Genomic DNA, 14,160 nt, shown 5'->3' with positions numbered 1-14,160 from the left:
TTGGCTGATTGGCTCCTGACTACAGTGCATTTTGGTTAGGGATGACAATAGGTTGACTTTGGGTATGATTTCAGATCATGTGTTTCCATCCTCATTTATTATATTTATTAGCATACTCATCTTCATCCGCTATATATTTATATCAGGGTACTATATCTATATACCCATCAAAGGATTGTATATACTTATCATACCTAAATATCATATTATCACCTATAAATTGCATTTTTCAAATTTGAATTATTTCGAGTAAGCTATTGAAATTTACTAATTTTTTTAAAATAATAAGGAAAAAAATATAAAAATTAGGAAATTAAACATTATAAAAAAGTAACAAAATATTAGAAATAATTTATCCTAACATCAGTATCCAATAAAAATAAAATCAACAATATACTAATAATTTTCTTCCGTTCATCCAACTATTATCATTCCACATGAAAAGCATACTATAATTACATTGTAGCTAAAAATCAAATATTTATTAATTTAATCGTGTATTCGAGTCCGATATGTGTAGGATTCTTTAAGATATGTTCCACCCCATACCTGAAAATCTCGATAATCAATTACTTATTTATTTAATCGGATAATAAATCTCCTTCATATCCTCTTTATTCGAGTCGAATATCAGATTCTCTGTCGAGTTCGTAGGAAATTGTCATCCTTACTTTTAGTCGCATCTTTTTAGATGTAACATTGGTAAAATCATAATCATCATCGACTTTGCAAAAATTATATTTTATTTCTTTAATTCAAATGGATAAATTTGTTAACCCGGTTTGGATAAAGTTTCAGAAACATTAATTTCTACGATCTTCACTTAAAAAATTGACGTGTATACATATATTTACCTGAAAACGGAAAAGTTGTCATATTTCCCTTTAATTACCTTCACAACTTACCTAATTGAATGATGTGGGGCAACCAAAAGTACAAGGATCGTGTTAAGCTTGAATCAAAAGTCGGGTTAATCTATGTTATATTGAGAGTGTTTCTCTGATTATTCTAATATCATTAGATCATATATATCTTTTATATTTTTATTTAAGTTGATACATATATTGATGATCTGAATATTAACATTTGATTATATTATATAGAGAAAAATACTTCAGAATAATCTTAAAAGTATATGAGGGACGTTTGAATTTTGGCCTCAAATTAAATTGGACACGTATTCATTTTCTTATTATTTATTGTTTGACTAAAAGTCAAAAATTCCACACAGAAGAAAATTTTAGAGAAAAATATAAATTATCCATTCTAACAAAATATTTATATCAGGGTACTATATCTATATAATATTAAATATTTAAGAAATTCACTCGTGTATACATATTTAAGGAGATAGATCATTTTCAAAGACCAAAATATATGTTTTTAATATTATATTAATATAAATAATTGGGAATCAAATCATAAAAAGATTATAAGAAAATATAGAACATCCGTTCAAAGATTTATTGGGATACTGTTAATTATTATTGTTAAACAAGAAGAACATGCCAGACGGTGTAATAAAACTATCCTTCCAATAAAATACTTAGGATCTTTGACTAAAAAAGTGTGGGACTTTTCTGGTTTTTAATAGTGAAAAATATCATAAAAAATCCAAGAATATGAATGGATAATCAGACAAATATCAGTGAGACATTTTTAAAACAAGTGGACCATAAGTTGTTGATTTTCTTTCTGTAGGCTGGACAAACATCTAAATCTCGTCTTCTAATAATGAATAGGAAATTTCGAACTCCCTTCACCATTTTCCGCTCTATTAATCGTGCTTGAAAGATTCGAAGAAATTAAGGTATGGCAGTGGGATTTGCAGTTCGGACAGAAGGAAGACAGTACAATGGAAAGATTACATCGTTTGTGGTCTTGTCTTGTATGGTGGCTGCCATGGGAGGAGTCATCTTTGGCTATGATATTGGAGTTTCAGGTTCCGGAAAATTAGTTTCTTGAAAATATTGTTTGAATTATCAAGTGCTTATAATGTTTTCTGAAAATTTCCAGGTTCTTTAATTAATGTTTCTAGAAAATATGTATAGATATGTTTGGTGTATAGTTTTGGGGAGGGATGTGATATTCACGTCTGCCCTTAGCTTGCTGGATTGTATCTTATTACAAGGTAGGACCGGCTGGCGAATTTGAGACAGTTTCTGTGATTTTTCAGGCGGAGTAACTTCCATGGGATCATTCTTGAAAAGGTTTTTCCCAGAAGTGTACAGGAGGATGAAGGAGGACACCAAGATTAGCAATTACTGCAAATTTGACAGCCAACTGTTGACATTATTTACATCCTCGCTTTATTTAGCAGGATTGATTGCTTCCTTTTTCGCGTCGTCCGTGACCGGAGCATATGGCCGGAGACCGACGATTCTTGTCGGGGGCGCTGCTTTTCTCGCCGGCGCAGCCCTCAACGGCGCCGCTGTTAGCATATATATGCTGATTCTTGGACGAGTTCTGCTTGGAGTAGGCGTCGGTTTTGCAAACCAGGTTAGCCATATTCTTCTTCATGGGAACAATTAATTAATCACGTTTTTAAATTTTTTTATTTGATTTTAAAAGTTATATCTAAATTACCTGGATTTAACTATATAAAAAATAATATTTGTTCATCAGAAATAAGTCTCTTGCAAGACGATATCATTAAAAAAGTCAATCATATTCATATTTACAATAAAAAAATAATATTTTTGATATAAAAATTATATTTTTCATGAGTAACTTAAATAAAATATTTGTCTCACAAAATTGATACGTTTCACATGAGTTTTTGTATTTCATTAGCTTGGTCGGATTCATAAAACGATGTCACAAGAATTTTAATGCTAATATAGTGCTAGCATACATATAAGAGTAATATTTAAAAATCAAATAACTCATAAAAAGTTGAACATAAAAACAGAGGAGTAGCATTGTACTAATTTTATGTGCAATAAAACAAAAAAATTCACCGGCCTTAAAAAAAAACGTTGAGTGGGCGATGCAGGAAGCATTAGCAAGGTGAAATCAAAACTTTATCATATTTAATTGGAATATTAAAGCAAGTTTTAAACTTTTAAACAAAATCATAATTTCTCATTCATACAATTTTTAGATGGTTTTTTCTAGTTCTTTCTTTAAGATTAGTTTTTTCTCAAGTGCAGTGTTAAATTATAGATATGGGCATTAGGTGGAAATTGGTAATTTAAACTAGCTTCATAATTATTGGAATATTTCATTTTTAACATAAGTTTTGGCCAAAACATATTAGTATAAAATGATAAGTTAATAATTCTCCTATTAGTGCATGTTTAAGAACTTTTAAAGGTTGAAAAATTATATTAAAAAAAGTTTAAAATTATAAATAATAAGCTTTAGATCTTAACTTTTTTTTTTATGAAAATATACTTTAACAGTGTTATTTCAATCAAATATTTAAGTTTAAAATCAGAATTATATCATCAAATGGTATGATAATAGAAGTTTATTAGAATAATATGAATATTTATGTCGATTTATTTGATGATTATTGTATAAGATTTCCATGTCAAATGAATCGTATTATTTGATTAACAAATAATTAAGTGAATATTATATATATGACATTAAAGAGTTTAGAAAATTAAAAGAAAAGGCTAAGGTAATAATTTATAGTAAATTAAAGAAATAATGATTTTAGTAACTTTTTTTGTAATTATTTCATTGTTTTATAAAATCTAATTTGATATTATTGTGCATGAAATGTTACAACAGTCTGTCCCATTGTATCTGTCTGAAATGGCACCATCCAAGTATCGAGGAGCTTTCAACAACGGCTTCCAGTTCAGTATAGGCATAGGTGCCTTGGCAGCAAACCTCATCAACTATGGGGTACAAAAGATAAAAGCTGGTTGGGGATGGCGAATATCACTAGCCATGGCAGCAGTTCCCGCCTCAGCTCTAACACTCGGAGCAATCTTCCTCCCCGAAACGCCGAACAGCCTCATCCAACGGGAGAACAACCACGAGAAAGCGAAAAACATGCTTCAAAAAGTGCGTGGCACGCATGATGTTCAAGCAGAGTTCGACGACCTCATCAAAGCAAGCGAAGTTTCGAGAACGATCAAAAGCCCGTTTAAGAAAATCGTACAAAGAAAATACAGACCACAGTTCGTCATGGCGGTAGCTATCCCATTTTTCCAACAAGTAACGGGGATCAACGTGATAGCATTTTACGCCCCAATACTCTTCCGAACCATTGGTTTTGGCGAAAGTGCTTCTCTCATGTCCAATGTACTGACCGGTTTAGTAGGTATCGTGACGACCTTCATATCCATGATGATAGTAGACAAGGTAGGGAGACGGTTTCTGTTAGTTACAGGTGGTTTGATAATGCTCGTTTCGCAGATTCTCGTCGGAGGACTTATGGCTGCGAAACTAGGTGATCACAATGGGCTGAGTAAAGGGTATGCTTATGTAGTTATACTGCTGATAAGTGTATATGTTGCTGGTTTTGGGGTGAGTTGGGGACCCTTAGGGTGGCTGATTCCGAGTGAAATTTTCCCGTTGGAAATTCGATCAGCGGGGCAAAGTATTACGGTATCAGTGAATTTCTTATTCACTTTCGTGGTGGGGCAGACATTTTTGTCAATGTTGTGTCATTTTAAGGCTAGTCTTTTCTTCTTCTTTGGAGGGTGGGTTGCTATTATGACAGTGTTTGTGTATCTGTTATTGCCAGAGACCAAGAATTTGCCTATTGAACAGATGGAGAGGATTTGGAGAGAGCATTGGTTTTGGAAGAGGATTGTGGGGGAATTTGATGGGCAAGTGTTGGAGAAGATGGAGGAGCTTTGAAAATTATGTGAAATATACATATACTGGTCTGATTTTTCTATTCAAGAATTGGCATCTGGTGGAGAAAATGATATCAGGCATTCATAAAAAAATAAGATGATAAAATAAATTTTATGTCATCCATGATCTTAAACAGAGGGAAAATTTGGTGTCTAGCCTTCTACAAATTTTAGGTATTATCTTAGATGTGATGCTGTGCATTTTCAGCAAATGTGGAAAAAGTCTAGAAAATTATAAATAAAAAAGGATAATTTATTCAATTATAGGGTATGGGATGAGATAGTGAAGTATGTATAATGAAAAGATGAGAACTTAGTATATAAGGATAGATAGTATATATGTTTGGTCAGTAGAATTAAATTATTGAATGATTAGTACGTAAATGATAAAAAAAAATTGATTGATATAAAAATATAATATATTATGATAAATAGTATCGTGTTTGGTATGATTTTTTTTTATTATGGATTAAATAAGAAACTTTTGATTTTCGAACAAAATTACTCTTGTGATATATTAAATTTTTTTTTGGTGTATGGAAATGGTAGAATTTGGAAACGAGGGTGAGATAAAAAAAAAATGTGATAGTTACTACTGAGATTAGTGATAGAAAGTTTGTGCGTCAAACTGGTGACGTTGTGTCGCTTGATTTGGTTGGTTAGGTGGGGTTGTAAAAGATTGGCGCTATATTTAACAAGTATACTGTCTGTCTCTGCTGAGGTCTGGACCGACGATAGAGAAAAAGTTAGACTTATCTCTAAGAGATATGAGACATCACCATCAGATAGACACGCATATTCTCAGACTCATTAGCATAACAACCCGCCAATTGGCACCCAAATAGATGTATTATATGTTGTCACAAGTGTAAGTAAATAAAGTTATACGTTGAATAATATATAAGCGCTTAATCCTAAAAACTTATATGCATCAAGTATCTTTGACTATGTACATGTGTGTCGCTTATCCAGTCCATGGTACTTCACGGTGCATGTGCAGCTCGGCAAGAAAATTTGGTCAATAACCTCGTTAAATTTTTTAAAAAAATTTCAAATTTTAAAAATAACATTATCACGTTCATTGAATGATATGGTTTAGTCGGAATATTATAAATCACACAAAAAACTTTGAGAAGATCATTTCTCAATCTGTGCCCTCACTGCCCACAAGGAAGAAAAATATATCGTGCTGCAGTTTTTAATTAATCTCTCAAATTTGCATGCATACAAATAGGCCAACATGATTAAAACAGCAAATTACAATTGATCATAAGTCATAATCTATCATCCACAGTTAAACTAAATAATAACGATGGTAAGCTCAAATAATTATTAAATGGTTCCACGATTTCTACGTCCATACATCCCGACAGAGAATCTACTACCTCCATTTGTTTAGCCAACTGAAGTAAACATTCATAAATTTCATTTGATCGAGAATGTGACTTGTCTTTAACAATAAATTCATGCACGTTTCCACTGATCTCAATAGAGCTGCAACCAGGGGTCTTGTCTACTCCTCTCTCCCGCATCATCTTCCTCACCTCCCTAGCCTCATGCCACATATTCGCCTCCACATACATATTCGAACTTAAGACATATGTTCCACTATCAGAAGGATCCAGCTCGAGAAGTTTCATGGCAGCTCTCTCTCCTAACTCGATGTTTTTGTGGATTCGACAAGCAAAAAACATGGCTGCCCAAGCAACAGCATCTGCTTCCATGGGCATGCTTCCAAGAAGTTCCATAGCCTCTTCCAAAAGACCAGCCCTACCAAGAAGATCCACCATGCAAGAATAGTGTTTAATTTTTGGGGGAACTTTATATTTGGAGCTCATTTGAGAAAATATCCTGCGGCCGTCTTCAATCAGACCTCCATGACAACATGCCGACAAAACCCCAAGAAAAGTTACTTCATCAGGCATTAGGCCAACATCGATCATCTGTTGGAAACAAGATAAAGCATCTTGAGCATCACCATGAAGTGCTATGCCACATATCATAACTGTGTAAGTTAATGCATTTCTGCCTGGAATCTCAAGGAAAACCTGGAATGCTTTTGCAAGATTACCACATTTCGCATACATGTCGACTAGTGTTGTTCCAAGAACAACATTTAGAGATAGGTTATGTTTTTCAATGTAATGATGAATCCAAACTCCAACATCAAGTGCTCCAAGTTGTGCACAGGCAGATAAACAGCTAACCATAGTCACTTCATCAGGATAAACATTCATGGATTGCATTTCATGGAACAAGGACAATGCTTCCTTGCCTTGTTGTGCTTGAACATAAGCCCCAATCATTGCATTCCATGGGACAACATCCTTTTCCGGCATCTCATTGAATAATCTCCTAGCAACATCCAGACGGCCAGATTTTGCATATCCCACTATCATAGTAGTCCAACTCACCGCAGTCTTATCCTCCATTCTCTCAAATATTGTCTTGGCTTCCTCAAGAACCCCACATTTCACATACATATCCATGAGGGCATTAGCAAGTGGGACACTCATATTTAACCCCTTTTCCCTTGTATACCGGTGGAACTCGCGTCCAAGCTTCAGATCATCCACCTGTGCACATGCTGTGACTACTCCAATCATAGTAATCTCATCAGGATTAATACTTCCCTCCATCTTCATTTCCCTATACATCTTCAAAGCTTTTTTAGCATTCCCACTCTTAACATAGCCATTAATCAGAGAATTCCAAGAAACCAAGTCCCTCACAGGACTTTCCCCAAACACCTTATTGGCTGCATCCAACTCTCCACACGACACCAAGAAATGAAGAAAAGCATTGTGCACAAATATATCTCCTACAAAATTCAGTTTTAACACATGCCCAAGAATCTCATGCCCCATATGGTACAGCAAAAGATTCGCACAAACTTTAAACAGCAAAGGAAAAGTATAATTATCAGGTCTTAAACAAAGAAACAATTGTTTGTACAAAAGCAAAGCTTCATATGCGTTTGACGTTTCACTAAAAGCTCTGATGGTTATATTCCAGGAAAATGCATTAGGTTTTTGCATTTTTGACAATAACATTTTAGCATAGTTAAGATCACCCATTGGGGAGAGAGCACAAAAGGCTACCAAGCGGCTGTAAGCTAACCCATCTAAAATGAGTCCACCGATGATCATTTGGGATTGAATTTGCTTGAGGTGGATCATGGAATTGCATTTCGCTTCAAGAAGAGAGAGAGTGGGGTTTGAAAGGACAAATCCATGAGTTGTATTCCAGCCACTGGTGGTGGATTTGGAAAGTTGTTTCTTAGGTTTATTTCTTCGAGGTAAGAGAAAGTGATTATGAAGATTTGAACACAGTTTTGGGTGCAGATATAAGGACTTGAGAATACAATGTTGAGGTGATTTGAGGAAGTAACCGAGCATCAAAATTGCGACAAGTGATAGGCCAAAATTATGTTTGTGCGAGTAGGATAGCTACCTTCTGAATAACAGTTGGGTGTTGGTGCTGATATGCCACAGTAGGTTTAGCTTAAATTCCTGCAGTTGCACAAAATAGAAATTTAAATTGCATGGTAAAGGAAGAAAAGTTTTATGAGGCATGATATTGACATGTACACATTAGATATTTAGGCTGCAAAGAATCCATCACAAATATTCAAGAGATAACAGAAAATGAATGAGAGTCATACAAGTCTTTTGGCTAGAAAGTCATACATTGTGTAGAATATGACCACATCTTATGGCAATATATCTTCAACAACTAAACAATAAAATCCACCCAGTTGTATTCTTGAACAACTCCAATCATGATAGGAGAAGAAACCCTCATTTAATAGAGCATTTTTTTGCTTATAATGCAATGAATGTTTAAACTAAATGTATTATGGACATATCTGTTACATCCACAAACAAAGCAACTTCCAGATTCCTATGGTAAACTTCCTAAGTGCTTTTCAAGGTGTTCGAAACTCTTTTATCAACAAGATCAACGTCCCTAATAAGTTCTTTCTCACATCAAGCTAAATTGTGAAGATATCCATGCACTAAAAAAATAACACTATCTAAGCAGCAGATGTGGAAGTACCTCTTTATGAAATATAGTCACTAGTGTTCTTCAGGAGGAAAAAACCTTATCTTACATGACAATCTACATTTTCATGTTTGCTCTAATAAACAAAGGTAAAATATAACCTCTTTACTTTCTGGTCATAAAACATCATTAAACTAGCCATACTGAGCAAAAAATCTACAAAAACTGAACATGAAATGTGCATTGAAGCTTTTTTCTAAAGATCAAATTAATTAAGAACGTTAATCTTCAGAGCCTTAAATTTCGAGTGAAACCGGTCTATACGTACATCAAATCAATCACTAAAATTCCAGAAAATCTCAAAAAGTCCCAAATGCTCCATGAGTACTCAAACCTGAGGCAATTAATTTTACCTCAACAATGAACTCGTATTTATTTCCAAATTTATTCAAATTACTAACTTGGGTTAAAATAATTCACCAATAATTAATCGTCAATTCAAAAAATCCCGGTCTGTCCGTCCATTTAGGTTTAAATAAAACGGTCAGATGCAAAAATCCCGAAATCAAGTTTATGCCCCAAAATCGATTTTCTCTCAAATGAAGAAAACCAAACCCAGCCTGCCTTCTCTGCTGCTGAGTCCTTGCTGCCAAACAAAGCAAGTCACCGCTTTCGGACAATCCACCGTGGAAGTTTCTTTTTTATTCCATATTTTGTGTTACAGATGGTTTGAGATGTGGTTCTTATTGTTAATATTTGTTTGTGTCAATTCTTACTCAAATCTTACATGTGATTGAGGAAGACAAAATGTCAATTGTCAATTTTACTAATTTATGTATTGAGTGTGAAATTTTTAGTCATGTATGTTTTTTAAATAAAAAATATTCATATAATTATGTTTTTTTGATCAATTTTAATCATTCCAACCTAAAGTCATATAATTTAATCACCAATATTATTCTTAAATTTTGATAAGTATGTGGTTAAAAAAATCTCGAGATATATACGTTAATTAACAATGTAATTACAAGTTTTAATAATAATATCAGTCATTTAATTACATTATTTTGACAATATTGACTGAAATTCATTTTAAATAATAATAATAATAATAAATAGTTACATGACTAATTTTTTATTCAAAGAAACATACAAGGCTAAAAATATTACACATCAATATATAAAGGTTAAAATCGACATTTTCCATTGAGAAATTTTTGGTTTATTTAGGATTTGGGTGCTGAGAGATATATGTATCTTCAATTTTCGCAATTTTTGCTAGTTTTTATTGTATTATTTTATCATTTCAATGCGTAGATTAGGCCGAAAAATATATCTTATACCTCTATTTACGTCTTTTTAAAAGTGGTTTTCTTATTTTTTTTGTTGTTGTAGTAAAACAACAAAACACTTTGATATACATCTATTTTCGTAAATGGTGAGTCTTCATTTTTTTAAAACTTATTGTTTGCTGTAATTATATTATTTTGTTTGTATAAAATAATTAATGTTCTTATATTTCGGTCAGAAGTCATTAAACTTGTCGAATATTGCTTATCTGACAATGATACTCTCCTATATGACTCATATCCAAAAAATAAAGTCCATACTATTGACATTAAAATCCATCTAATTAAAAATAAAGGAGAAAAACATCTAATATTTTAAAAATCAAGAAAAAAATTTCATTTTATTTTATTTTTTCTCATTTTAATGTGAATAACATAAGTTTTATTCTCGTCATGTGAGCAACATAGAAGAGAATATGTGTCAAATAACCAACATTCGGTTGGTTATTGGGCTAAAAGGAGGATAAATAAAAAAAATCTAAGTTATTGCATGAAGGCTGAATTTTGCTTTCTTTTTTTGGCATCCAAAATAAGTGGTACAATTTATATATTTAGTTACAATTTTTTTTCTTTTTTTTTTACTAAAATGTACCTATATTTAACAAAGTCTAGGAAAGTGTTCCAGCATTTTTTTTTTGAATGAATTAAATAATGATAAAAATATCTTATTTTTTCAATGATTTTTTTAATATATATGAAAAAAAAAACCTATGAGTAATATATCAATCGTTTCATTAATTAGTATTAACCTTATAATATATCAATCGTTTCAGTAATATATATGTATATAGAGACACACATATTGACCTTATAATAACTAAGGCCGTACTATGTGGTTCAAAATTTTGACCATATAGTAAAATAAAATAAAACAACCAATTATAATAGATACTTAGATTGAATATAAGATATTTTTAATTCCATAATTTTTTTTATTACATACTAAGTTTTATTAGTAACTTAATTACGATACTTTTTCCCACCATTTCAACTTTACAGCAACTATAAAAAATGATTTTTTAAAAATAACTCGTTAAGACGTTATCTCGAGACAAAAATTGTCCACCAGAATGCCCATATGTGTGTGTGTCTCCATCATAACCATAATATATACTAGTTACTCTGCACACGCATCTACAGTCTTTTTTATCATTATCGATGGACTAAAGTGAAATTTTATTATCTATTATGTGTGAATCTGCTATGGTCCAGGCAAAAGTGGTTACTATCATATATGTGTGAATCTGCTATGGTCCAGGCAAAAGTGGTTACCATCATATATGTGTGAATCTGCTATGCTCGGGGAGCTAGGAGCGATTACACATCGGAACAGCAAATTAAGTACAAATAGACAGGGAGTGCACTTACAATTGTCCATGGAGATTCTCGTGATACTTTCCTCGACGTCATTTACGTGATCGATGAAGAAATATTCAGTTTGTGAGAGACAACTCACAAGTTGTGCAAAATGGAATTAGGGCTAGGGCTTTTTCTTTCTTTTAATTTGGAGATACTGCAATCACGTGAAGTTTGTCAGATGTTAACGACCGAGATAACATCAAGGACGTTTGTGGGACATAATGTAACAGCTGAGGGACTTAAATGGCACATGTGAAACTAAAGGAATAAAATGGGGAAGAGCACACTATATAGACATAATTATGTATTATCCCGATAAATTGTGACAACTCTTTTTAACTCCAATTACTATAAATTTCGTCCCAAGCGCCTAAATGAAAAAAAGAGGTGTAGTCCTATCACTTGCACAACTTATCATATAACACTAATCAAGTCCACAATTTATCAAAGCTAAACCAATCTGGAACCAGTACTTAATTAGCAAATATTTGACCATCATTATACATATTCATGAATTTGATTTGTTATTAAATTATTAAATGCAGACTACCAATGACCTGCATCTTCACTAATGCGCAAACCCAAAACCCAATCTATACCTCTTTAGCCTTCACCGCTATCTCAAAGTTATAGAATCATCATAATTATATGCCAATTCAAGCCTTATTTCATACCTTAGTTTCACTCGGCCTGCACTTAGGCTATTTGGGTGTTGCTTTAACTAAAACAATGATAGCCGCTGCTAAAATCTCCTCTCATCCTAGTTCTTTAATAACATATCGGAGGCTATCCAACTACGAATTTAAAGAAGAGGGGCCGGGGTTAAACTCCTTTTGTTGGTTGTCGAATGAATCCTGGCAGTCGGTGACAATTTTGGAACTGCTCCAGGCAAAAGTGGTCCGAAAACTTAACGAGAAAAGTATAAGACCATGCGGTAAGATCATAGTTGTCAAAGGCGAGCGCCTCTCGCCTCAAGGCGAGAGGCGCCACCAGGCGCAGGCGTTGCGCCTGGGGCAATCCCAAGCGCAAAGATTCACAAAGGCGAGCCCAGGCGTTGGAAGGGTTCTCGGGCGCGCCTTAGATTGCTTTTTTAAAAAAAATTCAGTAACAGAGAAGTTACATTTTGAATATTCAACTTCTCTGTTTTTTTTTATAGTAACTTAAAATGTAAAAGTCCCAACCCCACCCCAAACCCTAGCAGCCCAGTTCACAAATTAAATAATAGAAGGCGACAAGAGCAGAAGTGTGCAGACTGCAACAAAATTATAGAAGCCAACAACGTGACTTAATTTTTGTTTTGTGTGACATTATTACTTAATTATTTCATATTTTAATATATTATTCTAAGATAAATATATATTTTTTAAATTAAAAATGTGCACCTTGCTTCGGAAAGGCGCGCGCCTCACCTTACGCCTTGCGCCTCAGGCTCCAGAGCCCTTGTGCGCCTCGGTGCGCCTTACGCCCTTGACAACTATGGGTAAGATACACCATTAAATTACTAAAATAAGTTACCATTAAATCTGGAATACGTATTTTAACTATACCGCAGCAGCAGTATTCGAATACATATAGCGGTAACACGAATGAGAATCGATGCTTACCACCCGCTAAAGTTCGATCCTCTACCCCTCACTATTTCAACCCCTTGAGCACAAATATCGATCTACATAACTCCAAACAGTTGTGATTGATTCACTAAATTTTCGGAGAATACGCGGAAACTGCCGACCTCAATCAGAGAAATAATCTTGAGAAATGTTGGTTCATTTCGCTATAAAATAATAAGGAATCAAATCGAATTCTCATACTCACCCGCGTTTCACTTCGCTATCCTCTGCTCGGAGCTCGATTGTGCAAAGAGTTTAGAGTTAGCTTCCTGTTCGATTCTACATCAAGGAAATCGAAATGATGTTCTGAGAATTCGGTGTTTCTTTCCTCTCGATAGACAATTTTGCTACATTGAAATTGAAATCTGGAAATGGACTGAGCTCTCTTCAATCGCACTTATACGCAAGTTGGTGTGTTTTTAGGGTTGGATGTGGCGCACGGTCCACTTATAAGTTATTAGTACAGGGGTACTGATGTAATTAAAGGAAGTTCAGGGGTTCGTTTAAATTTCTTTTGTATCCAAATTCTCTAAATCTCGCAAAATGTTCCCAAGTTTTCGCATGGATTATCAAGTTCGAGAACCAATGTGCTAGTATCGGTGGAAATGTTTTAGGGTAAAAATTTGTATGAGACGGTCTCACGGGTCGTATTTGTGAGACGGATCCCTTATTTGGAGCACTCATACAAAAGTATTACTTTTTATGCTAAGAGTATTACTTTTTATTGTGAATATATGTAGGATTGATCCGTCTCACGGATCTTATCCGTCTCACGGATTAAGATCCGTGAGACGGTCTCACATGAGACTCACTCGTGTTTTAGAAAGATCTGATTATTTAGTGACCTCTACTAGTTTTAATAACATAAGTTCGATCTTGATCGTCAAATGAAGAAAACCAAACTCAGCCTGCCTTCTCTGCTGCTGAGTCCTTGCTGCCAAACAAAGCAAGTCACCACTTTCGGACGATCCACCGTGGAAGTTTCTTTTTTCTTCCATATTTTGTGTTACAGATTGT

At 33.7% G+C, this 14,160-nt stretch overlaps 2 protein-coding genes across 11 annotated transcripts; one reads left to right on the top strand and one right to left on the bottom strand.

Moving 5' to 3' along the window:
* Positions 1 to 1,668: 1,668 nt before the first annotated feature.
* Positions 1,669 to 5,321, top strand: LOC140836933 (hexose carrier protein HEX6). 2 transcript variants are annotated; one of them, XM_073202812.1, is made up of 4 exons: positions 1,669 to 1,942; positions 2,177 to 2,499; positions 3,742 to 4,279; positions 4,375 to 4,660. In XM_073202812.1, exons 1-4 carry the CDS (start codon positions 1,813 to 1,815, stop codon positions 4,410 to 4,412), a joined length of 1,029 nt encoding a protein of 342 aa, XP_073058913.1. In that variant the 5' UTR covers positions 1,669 to 1,812; the 3' UTR covers positions 4,413 to 4,660. The 2 variants fall into 2 exon arrangements, with proteins under 2 accessions (XP_073058913.1, XP_073058912.1); XM_073202811.1 differs by having other exon boundaries at positions 1,670 to 1,942; positions 3,742 to 5,321.
* Positions 5,322 to 6,041: 720 nt separating this feature from the next.
* Positions 6,042 to 13,642, bottom strand: LOC140836934 (pentatricopeptide repeat-containing protein At2g22410, mitochondrial). Of its 9 annotated transcripts, none has more exons than XM_073202815.1 (5): positions 13,349 to 13,642; positions 13,138 to 13,257; positions 12,208 to 12,439; positions 11,543 to 11,687; positions 6,042 to 8,332 (listed from the first exon to the last, which is right to left on the bottom strand). In XM_073202815.1, exon 5 carries the CDS (start codon positions 8,216 to 8,218, stop codon positions 6,095 to 6,097), a length of 2,124 nt encoding a protein of 707 aa, XP_073058916.1. In that variant the 5' UTR covers positions 8,219 to 8,332; positions 11,543 to 11,687; positions 12,208 to 12,439; positions 13,138 to 13,257; positions 13,349 to 13,642; the 3' UTR covers positions 6,042 to 6,094. The 9 variants fall into 9 exon arrangements, with proteins under 9 accessions (XP_073058916.1, XP_073058917.1, XP_073058915.1 ...); XM_073202816.1 differs by having other exon boundaries at positions 12,208 to 12,412; XM_073202814.1 differs by lacking the exon at positions 12,208 to 12,439.
* Positions 13,643 to 14,160: the final 518 nt, after the last annotated feature.

Source organism: Primulina eburnea, chromosome 7, assembly GCF_022965805.1.
Source record: "Primulina eburnea isolate SZY01 chromosome 7, ASM2296580v1, whole genome shotgun sequence".
NCBI lineage: Eukaryota > Viridiplantae > Streptophyta > Magnoliopsida > Lamiales > Gesneriaceae > Primulina > Primulina eburnea.
Note: the sequence above shows the minus strand (reverse complement) of the source record. Positions and strands in the feature narration are given on the sequence as shown.